At 40.6% G+C, this 24352-nt stretch overlaps 1 protein-coding gene across 1 annotated transcript in view; it reads left to right on the plus strand.

Annotated features, from left to right (window-relative positions):
- The first annotated feature begins 14824 nt into the window (after positions 1-14824).
- SPAG17 (sperm associated antigen 17) overlaps positions 14825-24352 on the plus strand; it is a 102169-nt gene continuing 92641 nt past the window's right edge. The window contains exons 1-3 of the mRNA XM_088531305.1: positions 14825-15005; positions 20149-20288; positions 20750-20809. Coding sequence (XP_088387431.1) covers positions 14825-15005; positions 20149-20288; positions 20750-20809 — 381 coding nt within the window. The remainder of the gene's footprint in view (positions 15006-20148; positions 20289-20749; positions 20810-24352) is intronic.

The following is a 24352-nucleotide window of genomic DNA, read 5'->3' on the forward strand; positions in this document are numbered from 1 at the left end:
AAGCAGGCCTTAAAATGAAGTAAACAGGAACAGAGGGTCTGCTGTGAGAAACAACAATGCACAGTGCCCAAGGTATGGATAAGACAGTTCTGGCTGGTATCATTCACCTCCATTATAGTTTATAAAGCCAGAATAGGTCATTGTGATCATCCACTCTAGTCTTCTGCATAACACAAATTTGACTTACAGCATCTGTTATAGAAAGAAGAAACATCCAATCTTGCCTGGAGACTTTCCAGAGGAGAGAGGTCATCTTGACATTGTATATGTGGGGCCATTTCCAGTCTGAATCAGGCTGCCTTCAGCTTCTGCCCACCGCATATCAGTATGCATTTGTCTGTATTAAAGATCTCCTGTTCGCAGACTGCCTCACCTGTCATGGTATGTTTGAATATTCATTGAATGGGATCATTTCAGCAGCAGGACTCTAGGAAAGAGCATTCACTTGAACAACAGTCATGAATGGTCATCCAGCTCTGCGGAGAAGTATTTGGTTGACAACAACTTGTCCTGGTTGACAACAAGTTAACCATGAGTCAGCAATGTGCCCTTGTGGCTGATAAGGCCAGTGGGATCCTGGCCCGCATCAGGAGCGTTGCCAGCAGGTCAAGGGAGGTGATCCTCCCCCTCTATCAGCTCTGGTGAGGCTGCATCTGGAGTACTGGATGCAGTTCTGGGTTCCCCAGTACGTGGGATGTGGAACTTCTAGAGAGGGACCCATGCAGAGCCGCAAAGATTTTTAAGGGACTTGAGCATCTAATGAGAAAAGACTAAGTGAGCTAGGCCTATTTAGGCTAGAGAAGAGAAGATTGAGAGGGGATCTTATCAACATGTACAAATACCTGAGGGAAGAAGGTTAAAGAGGATGGGGCCAAACTCTTCTCCGTGGTGGCTGGTGACAAGACAAGGGGTAATGGGTATAAATTGAAACAAAGAGGTTCCATCTCCATATGAGGAAGGACTTCTTTACTGTGAGGGTGACAGAGCCCTGGAACAGACTGCCCAAAGAGGTTGTGGAGTCTCCTTCTCTGGAGATCTTCAAAATCTGCCTGGATGCAACCTCGTGCCATGTGCTCTAGGTATCCCTGCTGGATCAGGGGGCTTGGACTAGATGATCTCTAGAGGTCCCTTCCAACCTTAACCATTCTGTGATTCTGTCAATCTGTGAATTACCTTTACCTCCTTACCAAGAATTGTACAGCCTACAGAGACCATTTATTCTAAATCCCATGGGGTTTTCTGCTGAGAAAGAAATAATGGCTTTTAAAACACTGAAAACTCCTTACAGTCAAAACAGTCACTGGTAAATAGCTCTTACTCATGATCGTGAGGGTGGCTTAATTGAGCAGTGCAGAGTGTGTGCAGTCACACACCTCAGATAAAAAAAAAATCCCTATTAGGCCTTTGCCTTAATGTGAATTTCCTGACCTGACAGATGGGGATTGGGTGTCTGTTTATGCCAAGAGCAGTTTGCTAACATTTTTCCTCTAATTACTAATTACACCAGTGAAAGGGGCTTTACGGCTGGAGTCCTGGAAATGCGAAACTTGATCATCAGAGATTTGCAGAAAAGATGGAAGATTGATGTGTGACATCAAATAGCTGACAAGGAGGCCAGGGCAGCCAGACGGACAGCAGCTGTTCCAAGGAGCTGGGTGGGGGGCAGCAGCCCAGGGGGAACAAGGGTACATGAGGAGAGCAACACCAATAGATTAGAGGCATTTTAACAGTTTTGTGTTTGCCTGTTACCCTCCCACACCCCTTCTCGCTCATTTCAGATATGAATTGTTTCTAAGCTCTCTGGGTTTGAGGCTGTGTATTAGATTGCACCCACCAACAGGTGGCAAAGCAAAGCAGCAGGGCTGATGGCAGCAGCAGCAGCACTGGGCACAGGAAAGGGCTTCACACAGCGATAGGAATGGTAGAAAGGTGCTAGGGAAGTGAATCAGCTCCTGTGGGCCTCAGTGGGAACACTTCCAAAACTGTACCTCAGCGTCCATACCAGCTCATTTGTCCTTGTACATGCTCTCCACAACCCCCCTGAGTTTCTAAGAATTGCAGTTTTTCAGTCAAATCCAATGGCAGAATTCTCTGCTTTTGCATCTTCCCTTACACTGATAACAAAGACAACCTGCTCTCTGCTCTCTGACCTTAATGATTCCCCTGCAGCCACAGAGCCTTTCCCAGTCCTGCCACAAAAATAGCTCAAGCTTGCCTTTCTCACTCTTCTGTTCCCTAAGGTTTCAGGAAACCTATTATCCTACCCTATCTATGGAGTGAGTCTAGATAGCTCACTGGAAAGAGGTCACTATGACAGAGATTCCTTGTCCAAAGGACAGAAGAGTTGCATATTCTTGTCAGGCTGCATCAGGTCATGTTTAGAGAGTAAAGAATAAATACAGTATGGCTCAAAAGCACTGTGGTGATTACTGACTTGATACTGGGGTCAGCACATCGCCCACTTCTCCAAGAGCTTTTCTTACTGCCAGCATCACTCTTACTTTCTTGAGTTGATCTCAAGCTAGCTCCTTTCCATCCATTTTATGATCTCTCTGGAACATCCTGGGGGAACTTTTGGCAAAGAGAAATGCAGTGTTATATGCCATCCACCTTTGCTCTTCTCCTATTTTTGGTGATGTTCCAACGCAATGTGTTCCTTGCATGTTCCGCGTACCCAAGCAGAAATCCTCCAAAAGTCACACAGCTCTGTGCAAGCAGCCTTAGTGATCCATGACACAGACTCAGCGGTGTCAGTCCTATTCTGTTAGGGCCCATGTGGGTGAAGACTAGTGCTGTATCCCAGCAGTTGGGTAAACTCGGTTTCCAGTGGCTGCACCACAGTGTACTTCATATGGCCTTTAAACCATGGAGTTCCTGGGCATATTTGGGAACTATATGGATCTGCTGCCAGAGCTTTCCCCATACACTCCCAAGGCTTTGTCAAAACTACCAGTCTTCCCCCACTGCCACTTTGCCAGCACAGCTGTCTACACGGGCACTCTGATGCTGACAGGAGGCATTTTTCTGCTGCAGAAGTTAAACCATTGTCTTGAATGATGTTCCCTGAGTGGACATATAAGCCCAGGTGCTGGCACTACTCCAAGGATTCTTGCATGCTCCCTGCTATCATTTGAAAAAAGCTCAGTTAGGATGATGTGAGCCTTCACACCTATGCCTGTAAACTGCAGCCCACATCCTGTCCAAAACCAGTGTTCTGGAAAGCTTGCAGCAATCACAACTGAGGGGGCACTGGAAATACTTAAGCTGGGAGACTGCTTGTTCTCTATCACAGAACGTAACCTCAGTTTTCAGAGGTAATATGATCTTTCACTATCCTGGAGCAGTGGGCATCCATTTGATTTGTATGTTGATTCCAACTTTATTCTTGAAAAGGGCCAAACTAATGATGTTTGGCTTCATGTTTCCTGAATGTAAAAGCAGCAGGCAGATAAATAGTAAGCTGTCATTATGAAAATTACTTTTGCTGTGTGTGAGAAAGTACACAGCAGCAAGCAAGCAGTAGAGGGATGATAACAAGAACTTTTTTTACCAGCACTGTAAACTGAATTTCAAACTGGCATAGTAAGCACCACTGCATGGTGTATTAATATATGAATAAACTCTACTGCCACCTAGCCAATAATCAAGGCAGCTAACATTACCACAAATTCCATCTCAAGATAACAAGCCTGTCTTTCAACAGGTTTGGCAGAATATTATAGTAATTATGAGTACTTATCAGAGATCTAGATCATATGAATAATTTTTAAATAACCACCTAATCATGTAGGAAAGATTATAGCATAATGGTACAACACTTACCATCATCCAGCTGGATAGCTTTCTTCTGAAGTGCTGTTGGAAGGACACTATAGATGAAAATTCTGTAATACTTATATTCTCTTTCATGAAGGAGGGTATCTGTTCTGCCTAGATAATGCCATGATCTCCCATACTGATGTTTGTATGTCTATGCTTGTACTTTTCTTCTTATATTTGCAAAGTATTTAATATTTAATAGTTAGCCCATCTGCTAACTTTGAGGAGAAAACTGATACAAACTAGCCTGTAGTTTTTATACATAGCTTTACAAAAGCAAACAAAACCACACTGAAAATATTTATGTTTAACATTGCAACTAATTTGTATTGTTTGTTCTTTCTTTCTTCTGTTTTATACACACTATCATACAGAAAAGTCTTAGGTTTTCTGGGGGAAAAAGTAAAGCAGGTTTTTTAAAGTACCCACCACCAAATCCTTATAAATCTCAGAAAGCAGCTGAGCAAGACAACCCCGACTTGATCTTTATCAGAGAGGTAAGTTGCTCTTTAAAAAAACCTATTGCAAATGACTAGTGGGACTTCCCCTCTAGGTCAGTAGCCTTTCTTTTGAAAGGTTGATTAAAATATTCAATTTCTCCCCTGACTTGAGTATAATGAAGAGAGGAATCCCTGCGCATAATGCTTCCTTCCTTCCACAATGTGGGAAGATGGGCAAAAAAGGGGTGGGGGAGGAGGGTTAAAGCAGGTACCTCCATTTAAAAAAACAGTTAACAAATGGTGCAGTCGTTAATGGCAATATTGCCATACTCTGCTGGTACCGTGGCCTACCAGCATATTTGCATGGACAAAACTGGCATTAACTTCTCACAGCTTCAAACACTTACTTTTTGGTGTCTGGGTTTTTCGCCTCTCACACTTTCAAGTTGTGTGGACCGCTTGTATGTGTATGTGTGTGTGTAGGTGCAGAGGTGTGCCCCAGAGCTCTTGTTCTAAGCTTTGTTCTCTTTATGCCTTCAGATTCCCTCTGTAAATAAAAGCAGGATCAGGATGTACCTATTATTTAAGAAAGCCACATTATTCTTGGCTAGTTGATGAAATAATCAACGATCATGTTAACTGCAGCCCTAAGGAATGCCTTCCAAAGGCCAAGCTGTATGATCCTTTCTCATAAACATTCAAGGAAAGATTTGGCTTACGGTTTTGCAGAACTTGTCAACATTTTGTCAGGTTTCTGATAAGTATAGCACTTTCTATAGTGCAGTTTTCATCATGTTTACCAGCAAAGTTCTCTGAGTTTCTCATTTGAACAGCATCCTAATGAGGGTACTGGATAAAGTGACTAATACTGCATTGAAATTTATTAGAACCATTGAATAAGAAGTGATGCAGAGGTTGTCTACAATATATTACTAATGTACTCTTTCTGGACAAAAGAGAAGGGTAGGCCAGTTCAGTCTGTCCCCTTTTGCCCTATATGACTGACCTCTAATTAAGTGTGATTACACCTCCAGTAATCCAGGATTTGTGGTAGAAAGTGTGTGAGCCATGTACATAAACCCCAATCTTCCAAGGCATGTAGGGAGTTAACTGCCTACACATCTGTGCCTCAGCCTCTTGTTTGAAGCATCTAGAATTACTAGAACTCTGATTGTAAGGGCTGAATGAGGTAAGTGTTGAGCTTTAGTAGTCAATATTTTAATTGCTTCAAAACTGATCAGTTTAACCCACAGCTAAAGAACTGCCACAAATAACAGCAATACATTTGCACTAACTTGGGTTCCTAAGAACTAAGCTGTAAAAAAGAACAGAAAATGCTGATTGAACCTTTTGTGTAAAAGCTACATTATGAGCTCTGAAATAAAATTCCATCACCTCTGAAAAATATATTAAAAACAACTCTAGAATTTATTCAGTTTCAAAGTAGCCTTTTATTATATTCAAGTTTTGTCACTTCTTGGTGCCATAGCTTTGTCTTTCCATGTACTCTAGCACCAGAAGTTGTTTTTTCAAGATCAGCTCATTACTTTTCTCTACTGAAAAACAGTAGTTGGAGTAGCAAATGCCAAAAACAGTTCACATAAATCTTGAAATCTCACACATGAGATGCACTTCATTGATCCAAGCTAGTAGTAATGGTACTCAAGGTTTACAGACATTAGTATGACCCATGCAGTGTTTGTTAATGACCTGAGAGTAGTGACAGGTCATCTTTCCGTTCGTTGTCAGTTGCACTAAAAGACATCTAGTACACCAGTGTTTTCTTTAAATTGTCATTGCTTAGTTATCAGAGGATTTTGTTGGATGATGAAGAAAAGCAAAGATAATTGAAGGCAAATGGAAAAAGATGTGTTTACCAGAAAATACTTCTGTTGGCAGGTAACACTCACTTCAAAGAAGAGTAAGAAATCCTGCTTAATTTTACTCACAGTGTTACCTTGTGGTAACTGATGAGAAGCAGTCAAAATGATTTAATTATGTTTGTGTAGATCTGCATATACTCAGAATATATCAGTACTGAACAGAAATAGGGTTTAGTCACCCTAGTACTGAATATTGGGTCAAACTCCTGAAATTATTTCATTATATCAAAATCTTCTGTGTTATTCTGAGACACTGACTAGTAGAAAATAAGCATTACAGATTGCATCCTCTGAAAACACTGTCACAGACAGGTCAGTATATATGAGCTCACACATAATACTTAGTCTGATGGACAGACACTTCTTTAGCACAGATCTTATGATATTACTCCTTAAAAAAGAAAACTGGTATTGTTCTAAAGTGGCAACATGGTCATATTTTAGCTAAATAGCCTACTTTTTCAACTGATGTCCCTCAGTACCTTGTATCTCTCTCACAGTAAACGTTCTGCTTTGCCTAAAGTAGTGAGGCACAAGAGATGCGAGAAAGGTCTGATTTTACATTTTGACTGGTACTAATGTGGATTAATTAATGTGACTAATTAATGCTAACACAGTTTGTTAACTAAGAGAGGTACTAGTGAGAAATACTTTCCAACCTGATTTCTGTAATGATATAATAAAAACACTTCTGTGTTTAATTAAGCTCATTGATTCCTTAAGAATGGGTGGTCTTTGTAAAAACTGCATTATCTTAATGACTTTGTTACTGATTGTTCTTTGTAATTGTTATACATTATTTATTACACAGTATCTGTCACTAATAATTGAAGCTTATGCATCAAAACAGGTATTAAAAAGCATCTGATAGGCACAAAAATATTGTTTAGTCTCCCCAAAACTACATCATTAACTCTTTGAATAAATAATTAATTTTCTGAGATTTTTAAAGTAAATCTGCTCTCCTCCAAATAGCTAACATAAGAAAGGAGGAAGCTCTTGACAGAATCATTTTGTTACTGTTATTTGCAGAAACAAAATAGAACGAATTCTTTCAACCTCACTGAAACCTCATAAATAGGATACATATGGCAGGAGTGTGTGTGTGTGCAGGGTGGGGCGGGGGACTGTCTTTGAAGTTGTTTTGTGCAACTGCACAGTGTACATCCAAAAAAGCTAAAGAATAATATTTTATTACAGGTAATTCCACAAAGGTAAGCTGCCTTTCGTAATTTTCCTGTCTCACTTGTCTCAATAGGAAGGGTGCAAGATGAGGCTGAGAAAAGGTACAGGCTGCTCATAGGCTCCTCATCTTTACTACCTGTCTTTCACAGGGTATTATTTCCTAATAATACCCAGTGCTACAGCACTTGTAGGGGGTACTATATAAGCTTAATGCTAGATTGAATGTGGTATCCCTCTGACTTACAACAGATCACAATACCCTTCTTTCCTTTATTTCTGGATAAGCCAAAGACACAATTACTATGTATTTCATCAGTTATATCTGAAAGGCCACTATGGCCCTCAGACATCACAGAATCACAGAATGGTTGAGGTTGGAAGGGATCCAGAGATCATGTAGTCCAATCCTCCTGCTCAAGCAGGGACACCTAGAGCATGTGGCACAGAGTTGCATCTAGGTGCATTTTGAAGACCTCCAAAGGAGACTCTACAGCCTCTGGGCAGCCTGTCACCCTAACAGCAAAGTTCTTTCTCATATGCAGATGAAATTTCCTGTGTTGCAATTTGTACCCATTACCCCTTGTCCTATCACTGATTACCACTGAGAAGAGTTTGGCCCCATGCTCTTTACATTCTCCCCTCAGATATTTATAAATGCTGATAAGATCCCCTCTCAATTTTCTCTAGCCTAAACAGGCTCAGTTCGCTTTCCTCATATGATAGGTGCCGCAGTCCCTTAAACATCTTTGTCTCTCTATGCTAGACCCTCTCCAGAAGCTCCATGTTCCTCTTGTACTGGGGAGCCCAGAACTGCACCCAGCACTCCAGATGCAGCCGCACCAGAGCTGAGTAGAGGGGGAGGATCACCTCCCTCGACCTGCTGGCAACACTCCTCCTGATGCAGGCCAGGATCCCACTGGCCTTGGCCACAAGGGCACATTGCTGCCACAAGGTTAATTTGTTGTCAATCAGGACACCCAAATCCCTCTCCATGGAGCTGCTTTTCAGCAGGTCAGTCCCTAATCTGTACTGGTGTCCAGGGTTATTCCTCCCCAGGTGCAGGACCCTGCACTTGTCCTTGTTGAACTTCATGAGGTTCCTCTCCGTCCCAACTATCCAACCTGTTTAGGTCTCTCTGAATGGCAGCACAGCCCTCTGGAGCATTGGTCACTCCACCCAGTTTTATATCATTCACAAACTTGCTGAGGGTGCACTTTGTCCCCTCATTCAAGTCATCGATGATTAAGTTGAACAGCACTGGACTCAGTACTGACCCCTGGGGGACACCACAGAGCACAAGCCTTGACAAGATTTATTACAACACTTTGAGCTCTGCCATCCAGCCAGTAGATTCACAAATCATGTGAGTTTCTGCAGAATGGCTGGCCTGCAAATTCAACCAAGTAGTTACTGCAGTGCCCAGCCTTCCCATCTTCATTTATTTCAAATGTCACCAGGGAAGCTGGGGAGCAAACACCCAGTCAAGTGCTATGAGGAGGCATTCTAGCACAGGCCATGTGGAAGAGGACTGCATCTGCAAACTTGCTTTTGCTACAGCTCTGCACCCAGCACCTCTCTTGCTCCCCAGGCCCGCATATGAGGTATTTGGTATTTGTATCACAGATCACACAGATTAGCCACATATCAAAGGATCAGTGTGAGACAAGCTCTAGCGCTTTAGATGTGAGAAGTATGGTATCCTACCTATCCTGGGAGATTTCTGGCTCTGAGACTTTGCTGACACAGGCAGTGCTGAGGGACTGGGAGCGGGGAAGGGTATTCTCTTTAATACCAGGGGATCCAGGCCCTGGAGATTGGTCCAGCATGAATTCTGGAGATGCAGAATGAGCAAAGCTTGTGAAGTTGGAAAGGTGCAGGCAGAAACAAGAGAAGCATAGGGTGCAGTTCTGGTCTGAGGTTAGGAGAATGTGGCTAGACTTCTAGCTCAAAGAGCAAAGAATTTAGCGGAAGAAAGGGGTAGGAATGATAATGTTCAGAATACAGTCCTAGGACTCAGAGGTTTAAATATGGCTATTTTATAAAACAGAGTTCAGGCACAAGTGCAACTGCAAGGAAAGATTCCAAAACGGGGCAGTAAATAATAGCCATTATTTCCATGTATTTCTTTCTAAAACCTACCCATGGAACCAGATCTACTGGAGAGGACACGTGCTCACAGAAATAAATAGGAAAAGATGGGAAGGGGATTGAAGCTGAAATAACACCATTTCATAGTAAAGTATGATAGAATGTAGTTATTTTGCAAGTAGATGCTAGGAGCTCAGAAAATTCAGTTAAAAAATAAAACCCATCTGAATACGCTATGGCATTATTTCACAGCATTAAAACAGCCAAGGCCACAGAATTATGATTCTAGCAGTTTAATTTACTGCAACTCCAGCTGAGATTACATGGGTTTTTAGAAATAATTTCTTCTCCTTAAAAAATAAACAAACAAACCCACCATGGCTTTCCACCTCTCACTATCAATATTTTTACCACAAGCTCTGGCTGACACAGATCTTAGGTGTGTTTACTGTCCATAGCAGTAACATTTGTTTTTAATGTATTAGAAGCCATTTTATTATTGCACCAGTAAGAATATACTGTTTCATTTCCATTTATTTAGACTTTGCTTTGTTTGGCTGAGGAAGGTTAGTGATTAATGCTGAGTACTACTGTGTAAGAAGGGGACTTCGTCTTGATTTTAAGAGTGAAGCAGAAGCAGATCTCCATGGATGACTCTGTAACCTCAGGGAAACCACTTGCTTATGTCAGTGTGATACCAGATTTGAAAGTGGGAATGAAGTGGGAGGAGGGGGAGGCCTTTCTCCAATAATGGGAAAATCCTTACTTTGGATTTATTGCTTCTTTCTGTTTTGCTTTGAAATAGGCAGAAATAAAGCCTGAGATATCAGAAACTGTCCATTTGTTGCTAACTGGCAGCACTGAACAGTTTCCAAAATCCAGTTACCTACAGCCAGTAGATCTACAATCTCAAATGCAGAGGCAGTTTTCTTTTAAAGAGACTGTTGCATAGCATCCACATAGAATTCAGAAGCCCGTTTACTGACACACAGTAATGGATTCCATTTTGAGCTTTGCCAGTGTGAGGGATATGCTCCTTCCCCAGCTCATCCTGACTTCTCACACATAGCCCTGTTCAGGTGTTAACTACCACATTATCTGATCCTGCTAGTTGCCTCCCTGATTTCTTCCCCCACCCAGACATTAACCATCAATAACAGTCCTGATGGCCTTATCCTGATGGGGAGATCGGGCTAACTGTGAGTACACCAGCCAAGAGTCATTTCTGAATTGAAAGAATGACTATCAATCATCTTATCCCATAAATATGGGGACAGCCCAAGAGCCCACTGAGCTCTCCTTGCATGGCAGCGGGCTGCACTCCAGGATCTCCCCCTGAGGAGGGATGCCTCTCAAGGATACTCCTCGAGGTTAAGAGATCCTTCCCACTACAGATTTGTGGTAAGTGACTATAGCGCGCCTTTCTCTTTTTTGAATTTGTAAACTTACTTGGTAACTGTGCACAAATCGCTTAGACATAAACCGCTGACCAGATCTGGGACTAGGACTGGATCCAGCCACCCCCCAGACTCCCCTCAGAAGGAGTTTGGATAGCAAGGGGGTCCAATCTGAACCTTGTGACCCAACAGGAGGGTGTCCTTGGCAATTGTGTGCATCTAGAACCTCTATGCAGTAACTAATAAGTGACCTTGCCATAAAATCTTGTGAAACCATTGTCATTACCAATAAAACATATTCCTATTTCTTTCCCACAAGTGCAGTGCATTGTGTCACTCACCCCCACCACCACTCGTTGCGTGACAGTCAGGAATCCTCCTATCATTGGCTATGTAGAAAGAAAAGCATTCTCCTTGCATACGCATATGCAGGAGAGACTAGACTACAAAATTGTCTTTTTCAAAATTAAATACAGTGCCTTGGAAGAAGTTTTCAGTAATAAATAATTTTTTTGAAAAAGTTGTTGGACATTCTTAAACGGAAACTTTTCTGTATAAAGGAAGTTTGATCTGTTTGGTATGATATGCTTATGATAAACAACAGAGACTACATACATTTGTAACTCAACTTGACAGAAAGTATTTAAGTAAGAAAAAAAAAAAAAACAAAGTGGTTAAAACAACCAGGCCAGGCCAACACTAAACGGCATGGCCTAGGGGAAGAAAGTATATCTACAACCTGGTCTGATTTTGACTACATTATTAGCTGGACTGGCTTAAGTCATGTACTTATCTGGCTAGATCTGCTGGGTTGCACAGAAATTGGCCCCATTTCAGACAGCAGGCCTTGCTACATGACATATGGACCTGACATGGTAGTTCTCTATACAGGTGGAATTATATTGTCTTTACAATTTAACTGCTTTCTTTTTCTCTAACTATCCTCACATACTTTCACAATTCAGTATCATCCTTATTATATTAGGAAAGTATATTACAATCTGAGGAGGAGAGTTTATTTTATTGCTTTACTAAGCTTAATACTTGATCATTATGAAATTACATTTTCTTTGATGTTAGAAATGTAAGTGCATCATTCGAACATGCCAGATTGCGTTCCAAACGCGCCTTAGCTTTCCTTGTCACATCTCTGCATTCCCTGACTATGTTCCTGTATTTCTCCCAGGGGCCTGTCCTTTTTTCCACATTCTATATACCGCCGCCTTCTGCTTGAGCAATGCCACAAGCTCCTTGCTCATCCACGCAGGTCTCCTGCCCCCTCTGCCTGACTTCTTACACACAGGGATGCTCTGTTGCTGGGCGTGGAGGAAGTGCCGCTTGAAAACTAACCAGCTCTCTTGGGCCCCCCTTCCTTCTAGAGCTCTAGCCCGTGGCATTCTTCCGAGGAGGTCCCTGAAGAGGCTAAAGTCGGCCCTCCTGAAGTCCATGGTTGCAAGGCTACTTACAGCCCTGCCACCTCCTCGTTGGATCCTGAACTCCACCAACTCATGGTCACTGCAGCTGAGGCTACCCCCCACCTTCACATCTTCTACAAGTCCCTCCCTATTTGATAGCACGAGGTCCAGTAGCCCGCCTCTCCTTGTCGGCTTCTCCACAGCTTGGGTCAAAAAGTTATCATCGACACTCTGCAGGAACCTCCAGGACTGTTCGTGCCTGGCTGTGTTGTCCTTCCAGTTGATGTCAGGGTAGTTGAAGTCCCCCATGAGAACCAGGGCCTGTGACTGTGAGGCAATATCCAGCTGACTACAGAAGGCCTCATCATCCTGGTCAGGTGGCCTGTAGCAGACACCCACCACAGCGTCTCCCACATTAGCCTGTCCTCTAACCCTTACCCACAAGCTCTCAACACGCTCATCATCCACTCCCAGGTTGAGCTCCATGCATTCCAGTTCCTTTCTCACATAAAGAGCAACTCCACCCTTCCACTCCCCTTCCCAGCCTGTCCTTCCTAAAGAGCACATAGCCTTCCATGGCAGCGCTCCAGTCATGTGAGCTATCCCACCACGTCTCTGTGATTCCAATGAGATCACGACACTGGGACCGCACACAGATCTCCAGTTCGTCCTGCTTATTCCCCATGCTTCGTGCATTGGTGTACAGGCATTTTAGGGAAGTAACCAAGCCTGCAGGTTTCCCAGGAGGGGTGAAAGAGGACCCTCTGTGATCATTTCCTATCCTCACTCCCCCACTAGCATACTCCCGCAGGAAGCCATCTGACCTAGGCTGCGTGGTACTGTTCGCCGTGTCTGTATGACACTCCCCTTCAGTTTGTAGGCTGGTATCAGTGACTGCACAGTAATTGAAGTTTTCTAACTTTCCTAATAAACCAGAATATACACATCAACGTGTAGGCATGATGGTTAGTGCTATTAAGCAGCCCTCTTCTCCCATTAACATCATGGCAGAGCACATGTCCAGCCATACTGTAAGGAACCGGATGCACAGCCTTCTCTCCTGAGCCATCCTGAAGCTCACATCCAGCACTGCAGACTGAGCCACAGAAATTCATCAGCACAGTTGACAATAGGGATATGGCAACTTAGGCAGCAGGAGCACATTATATGCACATACCTCCACTGCTATCCACCACATCGACTGCTAATCCTCATTCCCCATACTCTCAATGCACATCAGTACGCACATACTGTATACCCAAGACTTAATGAAGAGTAAGGGTACAGTGGGAATGTCACACTACTTCTATGAAGCATTGAAGTCTGACTTTTTTCTGGACAACAAAAGAAAGCCTCAAAAAGGGAAAAAGATGGACACCAGCCAAAGAATGAAGAGAGGGCAAAACATTTACGGATGTAAATCTACTGTACAGCTTTCCCTTGTTATAAACTACATCCCTGTCTGCAAACCCATGGAAGATATTCTGCAAAATAAGAAGATGATACAAGTAAGCTTGTCTCATGTCCCATACGAACCTAAATTCCTGCTTCTCTACTAAGGATTTTTAATTAAAGGTGTCATTAAAGTTTGTAATTAAAGGAAACATACTAGGTCAGTATCCTAGAACGGAGTTTAGACTAAAGCAATAACGCACTGCACAGCGTGGCTATAAGACTACTATGAAATTAAAATAAAGATTTGGAGGCTCAGAGTAACCCTTGTTGGTGTAATGGGATGGGGGGAAGGGCAGCATGTGCTTTGGGTATTTTCACCAAATGTTAAATCACACAGAATATCTCACTTGTCTCTAGCGTGATCACAACATGACTCCTCTGTAATGAATTCTTTATCTTGGCAGCTCTCCTGCTTTCTCCCAACTGTGCTTCCCTCTCCACTTCTGGGCCTGCTGCAGTAACATACAGTAGGGTTTGGCGCACAGCTCAGGCCTGGGAGCAGGCCCTGCTGCCCACACCTGCGCCGCCCACCACGGCACCATGCAGCAGGCAGACGTGCAGGGGTCACGCTCCAGCAACGACACATGAGCTCACTTTGCTTGCTTGCCTTCCCAGGCATGCCGGAGCAGTCAGCCTTAGGCAGCCATATGGGGGTTGGAAATTCACTGGCTGCAGTGCAAGGCAGCAACAGGCTCTCACCATTCCCCAAGAGAGGCTGACGTCACTTCCACATGGTTACGATCAAGCTGCCACCTCAGGGGACGATGCGGCAGCAGGATCCCTGGGTGTCCCAGGTGGTTACAATGACACCCTGCTAACCCCCATCCTCTCCACGCCAGTCACAAATGTCTGTAACGGGACGACACACAAACACACAGTCCCCTTCACCACAGGGCAGCGCCAGGACAGAGGCGGCAAAATGGCGGCCGCTCTCGCGACGACTACTGCGCTGCCCCCAGCGCCCTCCAGGCCGGGGTTCTGCTCCCCTCAGCACCTCCTCCCCGCCGTGCCCCGCCGCCCCGGTTGCCACGACGACAGCGTGGCGGGCGTGGCTGAAAGACGTGGCCCCGCGGGCGCCAGGTTGCCACGGCGACCGCGTTGGGGCTGCCGGCACTAGGGAGCGAGGCGGCGGACGTGGCGCCATGGGCCCCAAGCGGCCCAAGACAGGCGGCGGCGGCGGCGGCGGCTCCTCTGCTGTGGGGCCTGCCAGGAGCTGGGAGACCGCGCTGGTGTCCGCCCGCCTCGAAGAGGTGAAGGCGGCGGGACAGTACCGGGGGCAAGTGTACGGGCCAGGCCGTGTTGGGCTGCATGTTGTAGTGCGGGGTGGGAGCCCATAAATAAACCTCCCGCTCAGGTACTTCAAGGAGCTGAAAAGCAGCCAGATTTTTTCTTTTTCTCCCTCTTTCTTCCTCTCTCTCCCCTTCTTGATACTTCTTTTTTTCCGAGGCGCTGAATGCCAAGTTTTGACTTGGAGTGAGCTTTTTATGAACTGTTGAACAACGAGGTCCAATGGAGGTGCTGACATCGCATTAACTGTAGAGCTGAAAATGTGAAACCATAATTTTCCTCCTGGAGAGTGCGCAGTGAAAATGTGGGGGGTTTTTTTCCTTTCTTTTTTTTTAAAAAAATAATGTGTGAGGATCTAAAAGTATATTTAGTGTAAGTCCTATGTAAGCAATGTAATTCTAATAAATCTTGACTTACAAGAAAGAGCCTGGTTTCAAAATAGGTTAGTAGTTTAGCAAATAATAATATTTATCTAGCACCAATCCTGCAAGTGAGACAAATGACTTTTGTGTCCCCCTTGCTTGTTGGGTTCCTATTGTACCCCCACTCCCCACTTGCTGTCTTAGTACCTGCAACTGGAAAGTGTGAGGACTTCTGCATTTAGGAGGCAGCTTTAAAACTGGCTAATCTGTTTACCAAGAGGGCCACAGATGTCAAAAGTCTCTTATGTCCTTCCTTTCTCTTAACTTAGATTTGGTAGGAGCCTTATAGTACAAGCTTAACAAACAACAAAAATCTTACTTTTTTTTTTTTTTTTTTTTTAAAGTGCTGTTTATCTGAGGCTGATGTTTCCCATTTCCCCTTTGGAATATCCCTATTCAGTAGAGTCCAGAGGCCCCTGAGCTCTTTCTTGTTGGTGAATCTTATCCCTGCCCTAGAAGAACCATCCTGAAGTGTGAGGAGGGGGTGGAGGTTCACTCAGCATCGCTAGGCAGTTCCCAACCTTTCTCTGAAGCTTATTAATGAGATGCCAATTAACAATGTTTTTATAGGGATGTTTATTATGGTTGTGGATATTGTCCAGAGAATTTGCTGCACAAAGTGCTTTGGGTTTTTTTTTCTTACCACTTTTATGTACAACTTATTACATTTTTCAATACAAATAATTATACTGAAATATTTTTAAAGGTCAGGACTGAATTTAGATGCCAAAATTAGGCTTATTCAGGACCACCCATTGAGGCAGATGGAAAGAGATGTTTGTTGAATGGGGCAGGAATTGTGCAGGAGAAAAATATTAGATCACCTAATTAAGGATTATCATAATGCCCATACTTAACAGGGTCAAAATTCCACCTTTTCTGTCTGGCTTTCTAGATACTATCAGATAGCATCTTGGGAAAACCTGTCTTGCTCTCAATCCGAGCTCGACCTTTGATGCGGGGCAGCAGCTAAAAATTCTGATTCATCTCAAAGTTGTGGACAGAAGCCTATTTTTTTTGCAAAGCTGTCAAATGCTAACAAGTCGCTTCTGAACATATGTGAATTGAGACTTCTCCAGCATAGCCAAATTTAATGTAAACAGTAAAAGCACATCCTTGACAAAAATGTGTCTGTACTGCCAATTTTTAGTTCCTTCTTCTTGAACATGGAAGGAAATTAATATCTCAATTACTTAATCATAAAGTTATATAAAAGACCAAATATTTAATGGTTGGGAACTGAAAACTGAAAGTGTTGAGCAACTTTAATTATAGGTGCCACAAGGCACGCTTCTCAAATTATTTCTTACTGCTCCTCAGCATTGTATGTCATATGTTCCATAAGTCATAAATGATTTGGGATATAACAGGAATTCAGTGAATTAAATACATTTCCCTCTTGTTACTTTATATATAATATACTTTCCAATCTTTAACTTTTTCAAAATAGAGAATATTCTTCCCTTTTAGGCCAAGCATTTTAATGTGTGTTTATGACACATTCTTTTTTAACCTCTCTACCTCTCTTCTGCAAATGTCTTCTCTAGAACAGCTGTCCTTTGTCTCTAGGAGCTGAAGCAAATACTGCTGTTACTCTAGTACTACTGTGACAAATGGGAAATGTAGACTACATACATCTGAATCAAAACGTTTTACAGGTTGAAAAAAAAGTCACATTACAGGGGGATATGATGAAGGCTTTAGAATTAAATTAGGAAAAGGACAGCCACGTAAAGGTGTCATTTTAGAAAACCACTTGCTGTTTACACAGAGCTCCCAGAGTAATTAGGATTGGAGTTTCTTCATCTGAGGGATGCACCAACTTCCCCATACATAGTTATTTCTGACACTAAGGGAGGTTTCCATATGTTTCAGCTCTTAACATTCTCTTGAGTTTTAAAATGGGGAAATAGTGCTGTTGGTGAAGATAATTTTAAGTTGATGCCTTCTCGTTAGGAATTACAGGGAGGTCCAACCACTTACGATTATTTATCAGTATTTCTCTTCCAGTGTTAATTTTTTTGTGTGTGTGTGTGTTCAGTTTTGAACCGAAGTTGTTGATTCTGTCAGCTCTCTGCTTTGTGAATTTCGATTTACTTAACATATAGTGCTTGTGTTAAACCTTCTCTGTGGCAGCCTCCATAGGCTTCATGCTTCATGCTTTTTCAGTATTTGTTATGGTTTCTGCTGTTCTTTAAGCTAAGGACCTTCATGTAGCCTTAATGTAAAAAATCTGTCCTCCTTCAGTTCCTGTCTCAAGTCCCACTTCTACAATAATATCAGAAAGAATTAAGCTAAGTGGAGAAGTAGTTTTATATTGAGAGAGAAGATATTTTTAATGTAAACATACAGATTTTTCTTATTTTCCTTTACATTTTTACATTGTGATTTTTAGCTGTAGAAGCAGACTTTGTTTCTTTTCTATCCTTTCAGTGCCTTGAATGTTAAAGATATGGTTACAGTATTGATAATATAAGGACAATATAGCAAAATAAGAGATTTCTAAGATCAGAAAAAAGTATAGTCAGTAAAACACCGTAGACAATGTATTAATGCTGTACATTCAGTCTTCTCTAGACTTCAGTTGCTGTTTTGAATGCTCAGCTTTTCTGAAAAATGATGGGAAACAGAGGACATGCTATTAGTTGACTAGTAAATATTTATAATAACTGTATGATTATTTATATAGTTATTTCTATTCTAGCAACTCTAGTTGCTTGTTTCTTTGAGTTAAGCAATTGACAGAGGGAAGATAGAGATGTCACAGTGGTGTCAAGGGCCTGTCTTTTGCTGAACCGTGAGAGAGTTGGTTTTTGGATGAGTTGTAAGTTTTTTCAAAAGCTAATTTTTCAAAAGCAGGATTCCTAATGTTTTGCTTGGGTATTGCAGGCTGCTGTGGCAGTGGGCACCACAGTGGAACACCACCCCCCCACCCCCCACCCCCCCAAAAAAAACCAAACCCTACTTTTATTCCCAGGAGTGCATGAGAATTCTGAAGGAGAATTTCTTATTACTCAGATATAAATCTGAATATGAGAGAGACTAGAGGATAGGAGTTTGGACAAGGAATCTGAGGATGGAGAAAGCTGGGATCTGTCAGACAATGAAGTTTTAGAAGACTGCATTTAATGATTTGTGTCGTCTTTCCCAGTTTTCTGTTTCTGTGAATATCTAGTGTTTAAAAGAAAAAAAATGTATAATTTCAGTGTGTAATCAAATTGTGCCATTTTCATGTGATGTTATGATTTGTCACCTTGCCTTAGAGTATTGTAAGCCATTTCTCTCAATGCAATATTAGATGTCTCTCTCTATATTCCTCTATTAGTCAAAATACAAATATTTAAAGTAAGATTTTTTTTTTCAGTTGAGAGAAGGGAAAGGAACAAATGAAGAAGATAATAATGAATTTGAAACAAGACAATACTGTTAATCCTGTTGCTTACATCTTACCTTTTTTTTTAAAGTCTTTTCCCTTGCTCTGCCATCATTCATTTTTTGCTTCTCTCTTCAGCAGAAATATGTCTACACATTTTATGTTATATGCATTTAAAATATTTCCATCCAAATGTTAAGGGGCCATCCTGTCAAAGTTTGTCTTTAATGTCTCTCCTTACCACTACACACACTGGCTGACATGCGATTCTTCTTAGACTGGTCCTGGTAACCTAACATTTTCTGGGACTAGCTTGATTTTACTGAAATATTTACCTTCACTGCTGACCTTGCAGATTACACATGCAAGATATGCAATGGAAAGTATTTTTGATGATTTGCGAAGATTGGAAAGCGCAAAAACTGGAGGGTGCTTCTAGTGTAGGTACCCTTGATGCTGATAGGGAGAAGACTCTAGGGAGATATATAGATGCACTGGAGATACACACTTATGTTATGAAAGGCTGGAAGGGATTCCGGTAGGCTAAAGTAAAAGAAATTGAGAAGACAACAAGAATATAAACAACAGAAGTTTCTGAAATGAAGCTAATTTGAGTCATGGATGTATATCACTAAAGCAATCTTACAATATTTTCTTATTCTAGCTTTCTTTAATGGTGAAATCAGTGCGTTTTTGTTTGTTTGTTGGTTTTTTGTTGGTTTTTGTTTGTTTGTTTGTTTGTTTTGTTTTTCTTTGTCCATGATACTATATGTATATTTTACTGGAAATCTTTGTGATCTGCTAGAGTTTTTTGTTTGTTTATATTTTAGTGAACTATAACTTGCCATTAATATATATTTTCTTAGTTTAGAATACAGTAGTGAAAACAGATAAGAGCCATGAGTATGCAGTCTACTATCCTGAAAACAGAAAAACAGTGCTGAAATTTTCAGAAAGTAGTATTGCAAAATTTTCTAATTCCCTGGATAATGGAAGTGAAATTGATGAACAAACAAGAAGTATAAATCTAAATCTATGTATTCATACCATTGTCATTTTTTTTTTTTTGTAGCAAAAAACAAACAGTCAAATCTTCAGATACATGGGTGAACATTTGGCTGGAAGAAGCCAAGTTTATACAAGCTGTTATTCATTTTTTTGTTTTCCACAGCATAATGCTGCCATCTGATGGTAGAAATAACTGAGACAAAATACAACATGCTTTTTCAGGTTGCCTGGAGTTTATGTCCATGTGATGAGTATAGTAATATTGATTATGCCTTAGGAGACTAATGGTCTCTACAGGTTGACTCCTTGAAACTACACAAAAGTGTTTTGGTTTGCTTGTATTTTAATACACTAAATGTTTTATTTTGGAAATTAGGATGCTGGAAACCTAGCATTGCTTTTGTTGTTGGGAGCAAGATTGAAGATGAAATCCACACAAAGGCCCTGTCTCTTGCTGTGCAGGTGCCACAGCGGAAGCTCTTCAGTGTGATAAGACAAGAAGACATTTTCAAAGAGGTATTACAAAAAAACCTCCAGCATTTAGAAACAAGTCAAACACTAGATGGCAGTTCTGTTTTTGATATGTTAACTTTTTTGGTAAGTGGTAATTTCAAATGGTATATGTGTATGTATGTGTGTATTTGTGTGTATATATATATATATATATATATATACACATAAAATAATAGGATAGCACTGTTGGAAGCTTTAAAAATTACAGTGATTTTAAGAGTTACAAATGGAAGAAGGAAAGCTGCATCTGTAAGCTGGTCTTCTTCCCATAAATACTGTGACTTAGTACAGACTTTCTTTAAGGTCCTAATGATCAAAGCTTCTCTCTCAAGGTACAGAGGTAACTTAAGATGATTCCTCACCATTTTGAAGTGTGAATGTAGAGTTTATTAAAAAAAAAAAAGGTAAAATGATTTAATTTAAATTTTAAAAACCACTCAATAGAGTGCTTTGTTTTCTTGAAGGTCATGGAAGCTGGAAATCAAAAGGGAAAAAAACTTAAGGATGTACCTATGTACCATGAGGTAGGTCGAAACCTGTATTGTCGAGTCAGTACTCTCTTACATTGAGGGAAATACAACTGTATAATTATGTTATATCTAAAATGCAAATTTGCTCAATGTAGCTGATAAAAACATTCAGGATGCTTAAAACTCCTTTCTTCTTCTGAAGCCATCACAGCCGTGTTTGGACTGCTAATTAAGTGAAGATCAAGATATCTTTCCAGGGATATGAGTTTTACTAAGTTAAGAATACATTATGTGATTGTATTTGATTAATATTCTCACAAATTACAGATAAATAAACAAACTCTGCTGTCCCAGATAGTGGCAGAAATGGCAGTAAGTTAGAGACTTACACCCTCTTTCATTTATGGATGGCAACTCTAGAACACCATCTGTATGTGCTAGTATCCCTTATAAAGTCCTAATGTGATTCATCCAGATAGATATGTCAGAAGGACTGGGAATCAGGTTTAGTGTAAAGAGGATTTCCTTCTCCCAGTCCTTGTTAGTGTTTTACTTACAGCTTGTGGGAGGTTATAAACTCCTATGACTAATTAAAAGATTGTTGAAAATTTTCTCAGGTAGAGTTTTGTGGCCCTTTAGACCGGAACAAAAATAATTTTAGGTCGTTCTAAAGAGATCCTGTTTTGCTTTCAGTTCTGCAATGCTTAATAAGCTTTTCATATGTTTCAGGTTTTTGTCGGACTTTATAACAGGTCTTTTTAGTTGCAGTCTGTTTTTCAGTAATGCCAGACTACTATCTGAACAAGTCCCTTTAGAATTGACATGACTATGAATGTTATGCAATTAACCTTCTTCTTTTAAGAATAGCCTCCCAGGCAAAGTCACCTTTATATTTCTTGGGATGTAAAACTCCTTCCATCCTAGTGACAGAACGATTTTGAAGTCTGCCTTTAAGCAGAAGCTTTCCATGATAGCTGTATTTAATTACTAAGAGCAGTTTTCCTTGTGAAGTGAATACTTACTAAATTCCATCTGTCAGTGCTGTGTCTCATTAGCCACCTACTTTACTCCTCAAAGGCATTTCTTTTACTGTCTCCTCTTTTAACAGTGAATATAAAATGCCTTTTTTGACCTTTTGCTTGGACTCAGTTTCCGGTCTGGCTGTAGCAAATTAAAGGATTGATCACATTGCTACAAGCATTAAGATCCTGCCTATTTCAGTAACAGTTTCGTCCTGAGTATTCACTAAAGGCGCATCTGCAGTTTGTTTATCATTATTACGATGATAAACAATGATTACAAATTATTACAATCTCACAAGTAAAGAGGTAGCACAGAACAGAAAGTTGTGAAATGTTCTGAGAGGAGTGTTTCTGTCTTCCCTGAAATAAATTCTCTCCTCTACCGTAGAATTCAATGCAGTAGGGTTTCCACAAGTGTACATCAGTTTTAGGTGAGATTATAAGGGAGGTTCCTGAAGTTTTAATAATTTTTGAATATACAAAGTATATCAAAACATATCTACTTTAATATAGGTCTTTAATGACATGGATATTAGCATTGTTAATGATATTAATAGCAATGTCTCTTGTTGTCTTACACATTGCCTCTAGTGAAATGCATGGATAATAACACACTTTTGTGCAGCAGTCTGCATTACCTGCTTTAATTCAAGAAACTTTAGCTTCTTGATACGTTGCAAGCTAATTATGTATCATTTAAAAATATTTCCTTTGGTCTATTCTAAATTATTGCCCATCAGTTTTTAAACATCTTACTGTGCTGCATTTTGTATCACTCTTCAAATGTCTATAGTTTTCTTCAATTTATTTTATTTTTTAGTTTAAAGAGTTTCTGAAGTGACTTGGTCAGGTTCACAAAATAAATAAATTCTCAAAAAGTAGGAGTTCTGATTTGTAGTTCTATGTTAACTCCAGCACTTAATTAGATGTCATTGGTTGAGTCCCTCATAAAGATGCCAATGTGGTTGGGAAATCTTGTATATGGGAGTGAAAATGTTAAGTTTCCTGTAAAATATCATCAGATTTCATAATAAATCAGTTTAAATCATCCGTACATTTTTTTCCCCTCAAGAGAAAACACTTAAAACTGCAATGTGTTTGAATACAATGTATGTGTTCTATATGTGGAAGGTTTGTACTTTTTATTGTCCATATACCTGTTTGTTTTGCATGTTTTCTACTAAGGTGGTAATGTCATGTGTCATGAAGATATTCGTCTTCTACCGAATATGAAACTGTTTCACTTTCCAGACTTGAACTCAGCCCTGGGAGATGCAGAACTGTGAGAGGAAGATATTCCTTCTCCCTTCATCTCCACTAAAAGTGACCCAAGTATTCTCTGTGTTCTTTTCAGTCTAGGCTGCAGTGTTGTCTGGTGTTTTAGATTTCTTCTAAACCTAAAGCCTTCTGTTTTAGGTTTACACGGTTCAGGCTTAACGCCTCTCGGATTTACAAGAGAACTTGAATGAGAGTTAGGTCATTAGGTTAAGAGTTGGACTGTTCTTTTCTGGTAATGTATGTTTCAATGTATGGCTTAGTCGTATATGCTGGATCAAAGATAATATAGCACTTGCTCTTCTGTTCTAAGTGTAGATCCTCTGAGTTTGTGTCCATGTGTCCAAATTAGGTCTTAACATTTCTATATGTATTTAGCAATTTGTATTAAATTCCTTCAGGCTTTTTCAATTTTTTAGTTTCTGTGAATCTTCTCCAACAATTCTTTACAATTCACTGGGTTTTTTTGTTTGTTTTTGTTTGTTTGTTTTTAATTATGGTCTCTGGAATGGACTTGCTTTTAATTTTTGGAATACATACCAAATAAAAACATAACAATCTATGCACTCCTAGTGTAGGAGCTCACTGTGTACAAATTGGAAGATTGTGTTAGCTATCTCAGCTGTTGCTTTACTTACTTGCACCCCTCTAGCTACATTAGCCAAATTATTTTGTATGAATGAGTTTTCTAGTACAGTCTTTCTAATTTGCATGATTGTTATTGTGTCTTCTGCAAATCTTATAATGAAGGACTCTCTCTTCCGTAATCACTGATAAATGGCAATGCTTCAGATCTCACAAGAAACTCACCTTTTATGATGAATCTTTACATATTACTGCATTTAGAGACCTGCCAGTTAATGAATTTTAGTCTTTGACAGTGCTTTATTAGCTTTGGATGCTTGCCTCAAAATCAGTACTCATAAAATACTTACAGAATTCTATTTTTCATTGCATCAATATTATTTTTTTCAGCTAGAATAAAGTGCTCTTGTACACATTTAATTGCCTTGTCTTTCTTCCTTTATTTTCTGTAGTTTGTAGTTTAGGACGTATTTGTTCCTACAAACTACTACTTTTTCCTTTTATTGATTTTAATTTTTAAAGTTACTTATGTTAGCCCTTTTTCTTTTAAACTCGCATGCTTATTTTTCTTGGTTATGAGATTGTGCCTTTTTTTTTTTTTTTGTATTAAGCAGTGTCCTTAAAAAGGCATAAATTGAAATTCATGTTCCTATGTTTAAATTCTTTCTGCGACTGACCTGGGGCATAGTTATTTTCAGTTTTGTATTACCGACCT

This window comes from Tinamus guttatus, unplaced genomic scaffold (genome assembly GCF_059628265.1).
Source record: "Tinamus guttatus ecotype Peru unplaced genomic scaffold, ASM5962826v1 Tinamus_guttatus_pri_ptg000404l, whole genome shotgun sequence".
NCBI classification, from domain to species: Eukaryota; Metazoa; Chordata; class Aves; order Tinamiformes; family Tinamidae; genus Tinamus; species Tinamus guttatus.